We start from the raw sequence: 11,027 nt of genomic DNA on the forward strand, positions 1-11,027 counted from the left end.
TATATATGTTGCTCACTACATATGTTCATGTCGAAAAAAGGTTAAAATTGTAAATATAAAAAAAGATGCGGTAGACTAAAACAGAATTTTGACAACAATAAAAGATTAAAATCGCAATGAGTGTAGCAGAAAATATGATTTGTGAAACTATCATTTTGTTCATTCTTTTACATGTTATTTGAATTGGAGGAGGTTGGATGATGTTGGGAAAAAGTAATCATATCTTATCACACTAATCAAATATGGATTATTTCGATCAAATCATTAATTATGTATCTTACATAAATCAAATCATTAATTATTTCTCTTACATCAATCATATCACTTCATATATTTTATTATTTTTTTAGAAAAAGTTAAAAGAGTCATTTTACTATTTTATCTCAAATTTAATCAATCAAATCAAACACATTACTATTATCAAACACAATTCCACATCCAACTCAAATTTAAACGTAGTAATTCCAGCACATATTTTTTTTTAATAAAAAAATGTAATTTATAAATATCAGCAAATAAATTAAGAGATAAATAGTTCACAATTATGATTTATTAATGACATCAACATATTACATATTTAGAGTTAACACAAAACAAACTTCCATGAATCTTATTTATTTCAATTGAGCAGTCCACAACAATTCATCCTCATTTGCAATCCGGCAGCGGTGCGCCGCACAAACATCTATTGTGAAAATAAGAAGTGTAATCCAATTCCTGCAGCTGCCCGCCAACCGGAATCTTGCCGCAAAGCCGATTGTAGCTGACATTCAGAAACAGCCGATCCAGGTTCACCAAATCCTCCGGAAGACTCCCGTAAATCTTGTTGTGGTTCAAATCCAACGTACCCAAGTTGTCGGGGAACTGCAAGTTAGAGAAATCAAACTGCAGCAGATTCCTCGAGAAATCAGCGACTTGTATAGACTTGTTCTTCCCGAACAAGAACGAAATATCCCCTTCGAGCCTATTTCGTTGCAGCTCGATAGATATGAAAGGCAACTCGCCCCAACCTCTGGGAATTGTCCCCGAGAGCTGATTGTGCGAGAGAAACATATAAGTCAGACTCGGTGTCAAGTTCCCGAACGAGTCTGGTATGCTCCCGCTGAGCTTGTTCCTGTCTAACCGAAGCCCGCCAAGGTTTCTGAGCTCGGCCAGCGACGGAGGGATCGAACCACTGAAATTGTTGAACGACAGGTCAAGAAACGTCAGGTTCTTGAGTTCACCGAGGAATGACGGGATTGGGCCCGAGACGTTCGTCCAACTGATTGTCAGGCTCGTGAGCTTAGTCAGTTTGGTGATGGAACGTGGGATTGTGCCGGTGAGATTCGTAATCTTGTGAAAGGTCACGGATTCGAGGTACGGGAGATCACCGATGATTTCGGGGATTTGGCCGGAGATGTCGGCGGTGAAGAGGTTGAACTGGGAGATCCGATTGGTCTTGCGGTCGCATTTGACAATGTACCAGTAACAGCAGTCGGTGTCGGGATTCCACGAGGCGAAGTGGTAGGCGTTGCCGAAGGATTCTTTGATCTGGAGGAGCACTTTCTTGTCTTGGGGATTGCATCTTATCGAGTGGCACACATGAGATTCGGACAAGAAAATTAGGAGACAAATTATGTAAAAATATGTAATCTTCTTCATGCTCGGAGATTTGGCAACTTTTCTTGGGGAATTGCAAGATTGCTGACATATATATNAAATAGCGTGTGCCAAAATTGGGTTTTTCTATCTCCTTCACCCCCGTGATATTTGATATATTTTTAAAAAATGGTACAATAAAGTAAGATATTTGTCGTTATCTCAAAAATCATATGAGACGATGTGAAGGCCTATGAATCCTTGCTTGAAAATTTGCGGAAAAATTAAAAATTTTCTTTTTAAATGATCAAAATGCCTCATTCATAATTAAACCGATAAAAAAAAGTTTGATATTCAAAATGGCAGCGGAAGAAAAGATTTATTTGCGAAATAACAATTTAAGAGTATCCCACAACTGTTAAAAATTGTTTGAGAAATAAAATAATAAATGCTGAACTGAGGTCCTCGGGTGCCACTACTGCTGACCCAAGCTGGCTCACTGGTCCCCGCCCTCGGCCCTGACCTCATCAGTACCTACAACAATCAAGTCTAGTGAGCCTAAAGACTCAGCATGCATATATCGTAGGTAACGAGTAAATACTAGTAAAATTTTGCATGGGATAAAATATCATGTCATGGGGCATACTGAAAATAACCTGTACTGAGCAATTATAATACGTGCATGACTGAATTAAAATCGTAGTAAAAATGTTGCTCCTTGGAGCCCTGTACTGAAATAACTGGTAATAATTTTCTGTTGAGATTATGGTCTACGCATGTGGCCCCTGCACTGAACTGAACTGATCGGTAACTGGCTACCGGGGGAGTATCAAACTGAACTGAACTGACCGGTCACTGGCGACCGGGTGGTACCAAACTGAACTGATCGGTCACTGGCGACCGAGTAAATAGTGCTCCCAAAATAGTGAATTGACCACAAGCAATATCGCATAAATCTCAAAATAAGTATTTTCTATTTTCATGCACGTAATATAATTAAATTGTATAATGAAATATCCTGTATTTTTTTTACCAACTGGATTGGATCGTTCCCAGGCTCGCTGCAACCTAAATATGCCATGAAAAATATGCAATAGCTTCTACTTGACCAACTATGCAATTTAAGTAAAAAAAATGCGACAATGACGCTCGACGACTTCGTATTTAATCATGACTCCGAGCCAACCCGAACCAACACTGAACCAACGTATAGTCATGATTAAAATACACTTAAAATTATGAATTTATGCTCCTAAAATGGTGAGGGCCGAAATCTAGGTGAATGGAGGCCAAAACATGAAACGCTCTTTCGAGAGTCAATTTGGCACATCGCACCGTAAATTCTCGTACGACCTCAAAAATGATCCGAATCACGAACGGCCAAAAACGTGGCCTTCCTAACTCGATGAGGCACTGTCCAGTCCAAGGCCATAGGCTAAAAGCCAACCAAGAACTCAAACGAGCCTCCGAACCGTCACAGCAAGTTGCTGTCAAATTCCAGCAGCAGCAACTTCGCTTGCATCGCGTCGTTTGCGAGACTTTTGGCCATTGGGGCTTGAACCACCGACCAGAGCCTCTCCACAACATCCCAAGGAATGATTTGAACCATGGCTAAGGGCCCTAGGCCAGCCACCATTCGAATTATTCCAGCAACATCAGAAAAGTTCCACCCGATAGCACCCTTGCGCGCGTGAGGGGTGTTTTGCTTTGTTCGTTGTCTCGTGTCGTTCCAGTGGCCATTTCATTGACCATGGCACGACCTAGACATCTTGGGGTATGGTATGAACCGTGGCTAAGGGCCATAGGCCAACCAAGATCCATCCCATACCATCAAAAACCGAGGGACACATGCAGAATTAAAAAGGGGCGAAGGGGCTGTTCTTGCTTTGTGTTTAAAAACCGATGCACCATGGACCAAGCCACCAAAAGGGTGACTTAGTCACGTCTTAGACATACTAGGGAAGTGATCTAACCATGGCTATAGGCCCTTAGGGCAGCCAAGATCAGATCTTTTCCTATGACAGCAGAAACTGAAATTTCGAAGCACACAATGGCAGTGGAGGAAAGCTGCTGTCATTTCGGGTTTCATCATGCATGGGGCTGGTTTGAATGGACCAACATGGTCCTAATGCATCCTATTACGTGTCTAGATGTAGCCTGGTGAGCCTGGAGTCGAGCCAACCACCTGAATGCACAAAAACAAGCAAAACCGTGAACTGCACAAGGAAGGACCGAAATCTGCATGCACTTTTGTTTTTGAAATTTCATGGTGTGTTTCGGTTTTTGCAATAAATGATGATCATGTGATGTTAAATAAATGATAATAGGACTTGATTGAGGTTTGAAAGAAATAAATACATGCCTTGGATTTTTCGTTTGAAAGAAAAACGAAAAGAAGAACGATACGGCGCGGACGAGTGGAACGCTTTCTTATCTTGCTACTTGCTCGATTTTTCTCTCTTGTTCTAGGCTATGAGGGTCACGATTTTTAATCTGAAATGGCTGCTGTTTTCGGTGATGGAGGAGGGGATTAAGTGGTTAGGGGAGTGAGTGGGAGATCCACTAATAAAGGGATACCAAGTCTACCTTTCTTTTCAAATTTGAAATGTTGTTTGCTATCAAAAATTTTGGATGGATAATTTAATGGGTGTGGCCGATTTCTCTAGCTAGACTAGGTTAGGATAATGCTTGTTAATTAATTAAATGGTGCTCCCAAAAATCAAAGAATGATATCAAAGATTTTTCTTGGGGATATTAGAGGTGCATATGGACGATTTTAAGGTCTAGGTGCAAAGGGAGAATTGGTTTAATTAAATCTTGGTAGTGATTTAAAAGTTGGGGAGGATAAATCTATCTAGAATATTTAAGGGGATAAATAAAGAATGAGTTGAAATAAAAATCACAATTAAATCTTTAAAAAAAACAACATGGCCGTTTTTTTTATCTAGCTAGGTGGGGTGGGATCTTGCTCCATTAATTATCATAGAAGATTTGTTGTGATATAATTATCTCCCAATAAAAATGGATAGGAAGACTATTAATTAAATGGGTTGTCAACTAAACTTTTAAATTGAATAATAGGGGCCGAAAATTATAATAAAGAGGAGGGAAAATATTTATTGAATATTGTATTTTAACTCTTTAGTGTTTTATCTACTCATTAAATATTTAAAAGAATTAAGGAATTAATTATTGAACTCTATTTACTACTTATCTCCACTTGTTTAAATAATTCCTTAAACCTTCTTTTACAATAAATTTACTTATTAATTATCTTAAATAAATTTTAGGAAATGTTTTCTTAGCATTAAATTTTTATCTCTTTACTCCAACTCCGGTCCGGCCTCACTTAATGAACTGAAAAGAATAAAATTTAAACTACTGAATAAAATATTTAGCTTCAAAGAATGCATTTAAATACTCATGCAATGAAGTCAATTTAATTAAAAAATTTAGAATTATGCATGGCTTATACGCAGTCTAATTACGGGTTCTACAACTCTCCCCCCCTTAAAGAAATTTCGTCCTCGAAATTAGAACTCACCAAATAACTCGGGGTACCGACTCCTCATTTCTGGCTCAGACTCCCACGTAGCTTCCTCCTCTGAATGGTTGAGCCATTTGACTTTGACTCGCTTAACCAACTTGTTCCGCAGCTTCTTCTCCTGTCTGTCTAAGATCTGCACTGGTCTCTCCTCATAAGACAGGTTCGGGGTAAGCTGCAACGGCTCAAAGTTCAGCACATGCGAAGGATTCGCCATGTACTTTCTCAGCATGGAGACGTGGAACACATTGTGTACTCCGGCCAGATTCGGCGGAAGAGCAACACGATAAGCTAGCGTCCCAACTCTGTCAAGGATTTCAAAGGGTCCAATGAATCTCGGACTGAGCTTCCCTTTCTTCCCAAATCTCATGACACCCTTCATAGGTGCCACCTTCACGAAAACATGGTCGCCGACTGCGAACTCTAGATCTCTCCTCCTCTGATCTGCATAACTCTTCTGTCGACTCTGAGCAGTCCTCATCCTATCGCGGATCTGGGCTACTACATCAACAGTCTGCTGAATAATCTCTGGACCCAATTCTGCTCTCTCTCCTACTTCATCCCAATGAACAGGAGATCTACACTTGCGGCCATACAGAGCTTCATACGGAGCCATACCAATAGATGACTGGAAGCTGTTGTTATAGGTGAACTCCACCAATGGCAACTTCGACTCCCAACTCCCTGAGAAGTCAATCACACAAGCACGGAGAAGATCCTCTAAAATCTGAATAACTCGTTCTGACTGATCATCTGTCTGCGGATGGAAAGCTGTGCTAAACAGCAACTTCGTACCCATAGTCGAATGCAAACTCTTCCAAAAAGAGGAAGTGAATCTGGGGTCTCTGTCAGATACGATCGAAACGGGAATACCATGGAGTCGGACTATCTCCCGGATGTACAACTCCGCATACTGCATCATGGTGAAAGTCGTCTTAATAGGCAAGAAGTGCGCTGATTTGGTAAGACGATCTACAATCACCCAGATGGCATTTGATCCTCTGACTGACTTCGGCAAACCGGTCACGAAGTCCATGGTAACATTCTCCCACTTCCACTCGGGAATGGGAAGAGGCTTGAGCAACCCTGCTGGTCTCTGATGCTCTGCTTTCACTAACTGACAAGTCAGACACTCAGATACAAAACGTCTGATGTCTTTCTTCATCCCTGGCCACCAATACAATAGCTGCAGATCCTTGTACATCTTCGTACTCCCAGGGTGAATGGAGTACGGCGACATATGGGCCTCTGATAAGATGTCTGCTCGGATAGAATCACTGCTAGGAACCCATATCCTGTCTCGGTATCTCACAATACCGTCGCTGACTGTATACAAGACACTGCCCTTGGCTTCATCCCTCTTCTTCCACTGTGCCAATTGCTCATCTGCTGACTGACCATTGCGAATACGGTCAAGAAGAGAGGACTGAATGGTCAAGGTAGATAGACGGGGAACTCTACCTTGAGGATATGACTCTAGATTAAACCTCTGCATCTCAAGCTGAAGAGGTCTCTGAATCGTCAAATGAGCCATTACTGCGACTTTTCTGCTCAATGCATCTGCAACTACATTAGCTTTACCCGGGTGGTAGCTAATGTCACAGTCGTAATCCTTCACAAGCTCCAACCAACGCCTCTGACGCATGTTCAGCTCCTTCTGCGTAAAGAAATACTTGAGGCTCTTGTGGTCGGTAAAGATCTGGCACTTCTCTCCATACAGATAATGCCTCCAAATCTTCAAGGCAAAAACTACTGCGGCCAACTCTAGATCATGGGTGGGGTAGTTCTTCTCGTGGATTTTCAACTGTCGAGAAGCATACGCTATCACTTTCCCATGCTGCATCAATACTGCGCCTAAACCGAGCTTCGAAGCATCGGTATAAAGGACAAACTCGCCGGGCCCTGACGGCATGGCCAACACTGGTGCTGAGATAAGAGCTTGCTTCAAGGTATCGAAGCTCTTCTGACACTCCTCGCTCCACAAGAATTTAGCATTCTTCTTGGTCAAAGATGTGAGTGGGACGGCAATAGAGGAGAATCCCTTAATGAACTTCCTGTAATATCCTGCTAGCCCAAGAAAACTGCGGACCTCTGATGCATTCTGCGGCACAACCCAATCTCTGACTGCGGCAACTTTCGCTGGGTCTACCTCAATACCACTGCTAGAAACAATGTGGCCTAAGAACGCCACCTTCTCTAACCAGAATTCGCACTTACTGAACTTTGCGAATAATTTGTGCTTCTGCAAGGTCTGTAAAACTGTGGTCAGATGCCTGCTGTGCTCCTCTTGACTCTTGGAGTAGACGAGAATGTCGTCTATGAACACTATCACAAACTGGTCAAGATACGGCTGAAATACGCGATTCATGAGATCCATGAAGATCGCTGGCGCATTCGTCAGACCGAACGGCATCACAAGGAACTCGTAGTGACCATAACGAGTCCTGAAAGCAGTCTTGGAAACATCAGCATCTCTCACCCTCAACTGGTGATAACCGGAGCGCAGATCAATCTTGGAGAAAATCGAAGCTCCCTGTAACTGGTCAAACAGATCCTCAATCCTTGGAAGTGGGTATTTGTTCTTCACTGTAACCCTGTTCAACTCCCGGTAGTCAATGCATAGTCTCATAGAGCCATCCTTCTTCTTAACAAACAAGACTGGCGCGCCCCAAGGTGAAAAACTAGGGCGAATGAACTCCTTGTCAAGAAGTTCCTGAATCTGCTTCTTAAGCTCTGCCATCTCTGTCGGTGCAAGTCGGTACGGTGCTTTTGAGATCGGAGCCGTACCTGGCATAAGCTCAATGGAAAATTCCACCTCTCTCTCAGGTGGCATACCAGAGACGTCTTCAGGAAAAACGTCTAAGAAATCTCTGACAATCGGAACATCTGAGGCTGACTGGCTGGGTGCCTCGGGGACAGATAAAAAGGTTGCTAGAAATGCCCGACACCCTCTATGCACGAGCTTCCTAGCCTGAACATAAGGAATAATACGCGGTAGAGGAAAGTACCTGTCTGGCTCAAATAAGAACTGCTCCATTCCTGGCGGTCGAACAAGAACAGATCTCCGCTGGAAGTCTATCAACACCCTGTTCCGCAATAGCCAGTCCATCCCTAGGATGATGTCAAATTCTGGCATCGGTAGCACGATAAGATCCGCATACACAAGATTTCCATGCAGCTCAAGGTCTATATCTCTGATCACATTAGTAGCTGCCATCTCCTCGCCTGACGGCAACACTACTGAAAAGGCTGTGTCTAGCCCAATGGTCTTGATCTTAAGAAAGTTCGCAAAGACCTCCGAAATAAACGAGTGAGTGGCCCCTGAATCTATCAAGGCCTTGGTAGCGGAACCAGATATAAAAATTCTTCCTGAAAGATCGGAACTCTAAGTTGAATCCAATAGCTACAAGAATTAAACTTATAGACATGCAAAGATCAAAGTTCTTCTAGCTTAAATTCCCAAAATAATATTGAGTAGAGCATGCAATCCTATATCAGTTTCTAAGTTCAAGATCTTAATTCTGGTTCCCAAAACACGGAAATTCAAATAATAACTTAAAGCTTAAAGGTACCTGTCAACAACATAGTCTCCGGGTTTGTTTCTGCGGCATGGAGAGCAAAAACTCTGCCTTGGGTAGGCAGATTCCTCTGAGGGCACTGCAGCAACATGTGGTCAGGACTGCCACACTTAAAACACTTTCCAGAACCAGACATACATTCTCCAGGATGGCGGCGTGAGCACCTGGGACAGACTGGGTGCTCAAAGGTCCTCGGGGCTGGGCGTCCCCGCTGCTGCTGCTGCTGTTGCTGGCCTCTGTTTCTGGGCTGCCCATGAAAAGGCCTCTTGTTTTGCTGTTGATGCTGATGAGGAGGAGGGCGGTGTGGTACCTGGGCTGGGCGCTTGCCTTGGCGATCCCTCTCGATATCCCGCAGATCCTGCTCTGCGGCTAGGGCTTTGGAGACCGCGACCTCGTAAGTAGTAGGGTCAGACACCCTAACATCACGGCGCAAGATCGGCCGTAGACCCACCAGGAAGTGCATCATCTTAGCTCTGGCATCATTTGCTATCAGGGGCACAAAGTGACAGCCCCTCTCGAACTTACGGATGAACTCCGTAACCGTCATATCACCCTGTCTCAAGCTCATGAACTCGGTAGTCAACCTGGTGCGCACTTCCTCAGCAAAATATTTGGAGTAGAAAACCTCCGTGAAGCGTGTCCAAGTCAGTGTAGCCAAGTTCAGGGCTACTGCTGCTCCTTCCCACCATAAGCGGGCATCACCACTGAATAAGTAGGTGGCACATCGGACTCTATCTGCATTTCCAAGCTCCATGAACTCGAAGATAACCTCGAGGGATTTGATCCATCCCTCGGCAATCATGGGGTCAGACGTCCCAGAAAACTCCTTCGGACGCATCTTCATAAACCTCTCATAGACAGCCTCGGGCCCTGTCGGCCTGGCTGCGGCTGCAGCATTGTTCCCTGCAAACTGTGCAAAGAACCTAGTCATCCCAGCTAGCATCTGGGCATTCATGTCAGGTGGAGGTGGAGGAGGTGGAGGTCCGAATCCCCCCTGTCCTTGATCCTCACCGTCTTCATGACGGCGCTCATCATTACCTCTCGGGCGTCCAACCTGGCGTCTAGGAGGCATACTGTTCCATACATAACCCATACGTAACTAACATGCATAATTCCATAATTTATTCTAAATAAATACTGAAATACTGAAAAGATTTGATCGTAAAACATTTCATGGAAACATGCTGGCAAAGTAATTCATGCTTTAAATAAAATGCTGAAATGTAAAACTTACAGACCGAAGACGTGGCTTCGTGAGCTTCTCGTGGTCAGTAGTAGTGCAACCCTTTACAAGATCATAGGCTCTGATACCAACTGTGAAGGCCTAAAAATCCTTGCTTGAAAATTTGCGGAAAAATTAAAAATTTTCTTTTTAAATAATCAAAATGCCTCATTCATAAATAAACCGATAAACAAAGTTTGATATTCAAAATGGCAGCGGAAGAAAAGATTTATTTGCGAAATAACAATTTAAGAGTATCCCACAACTGATAAAAATTGTTTGAGAAATAAAATAATAAATGCTGAACTGAGGTCCTCGGGTGCCACTACTGCTGACCCAAGCTGGCTCACTGGTCCCCGCCCTCGGCCCTGACCTCATCAGTACCTACAACAATCAAGTCTAGTGAGCCTAAAGACTCAACATGCATATATCGTAGGTAACGAGTAAATACTAGTAAAATTTTGCATGGGATAAAATATCATGTCATGGGGCATACTGAAAATAACCTGTACTGAGCAATTATAATACGTGCATGACTGAATTAAAATCGTAGTAAAAATGTTGCTCCTTGGAGCCCTGTACTGAAATAACTGGTAATAATTTTCTGTTGAGATTATGGTCTACGCATGTGGCCCCTGCACTGAACTGAACTGATCGGTAACTGGCTACCGGGGGAGTATCAAACTGAACTGAACTGACCGGTCACTGGCGACCGGGTGGTACCAAACTGAACTGATCGGTCACTGGCGACCGAGTAAATAGTGCTCCCAAAATAGTGAATTGACCACAAGCAATATCGCATAAATCTCAAAAATAAGTATTTTCTATTTTCATGCACGTAATATAATTAAATTGCATAATGAAAAATCCTGTATTATTTTACCAACTAGATTGGATCGTTCCCAGGCTCGCTGCAACCTAAATATGCCATGAAAAATATGCAATAGCTTCTACTTGACCAACTATGCAATTTAAGTTAAAAAAAATGCGACAATGACGCTCGACGACTTCGTATTTAATCATGACTCCGAACCAACCCGAACCGACACTGAATCATCAAATAGTCATGATTAAAATACGCTAAAAATGACTAATTAATGCTCCT

General features: G+C 42.9%; 2 protein-coding genes across 2 annotated transcripts; both read right to left on the reverse strand.

Annotated features, from left to right (window-relative positions):
* Positions 1-489: 489 nt before the first annotated feature.
* Positions 490-1,681, reverse strand: LOC140963230 (polygalacturonase inhibitor-like). Its single transcript, XM_073422522.1, has one exon. It carries the CDS (start codon positions 1,639-1,641, stop codon positions 649-651), a length of 993 nt encoding a protein of 330 aa, XP_073278623.1. The 5' UTR covers positions 1,642-1,681; the 3' UTR covers positions 490-648.
* Positions 1,682-1,805: 124 nt separating this feature from the next.
* Positions 1,806-9,793, reverse strand: LOC140971868 (uncharacterized). The gene is made up of 2 exons (XM_073434400.1): positions 8,131-9,793; positions 1,806-2,112 (listed from the first exon to the last, which is right to left on the reverse strand). Exon 1 carries the CDS (start codon positions 9,791-9,793, stop codon positions 8,678-8,680), a length of 1,116 nt encoding a protein of 371 aa, XP_073290501.1. The 3' UTR covers positions 1,806-2,112; positions 8,131-8,677.
* Positions 9,794-11,027: the final 1,234 nt, after the last annotated feature.

The sequence above is a fragment of the Primulina huaijiensis genome, chromosome 2, assembly GCF_012295235.1.
Source record: "Primulina huaijiensis isolate GDHJ02 chromosome 2, ASM1229523v2, whole genome shotgun sequence".
Classification (NCBI taxonomy): domain Eukaryota; kingdom Viridiplantae; phylum Streptophyta; class Magnoliopsida; order Lamiales; family Gesneriaceae; genus Primulina; species Primulina huaijiensis.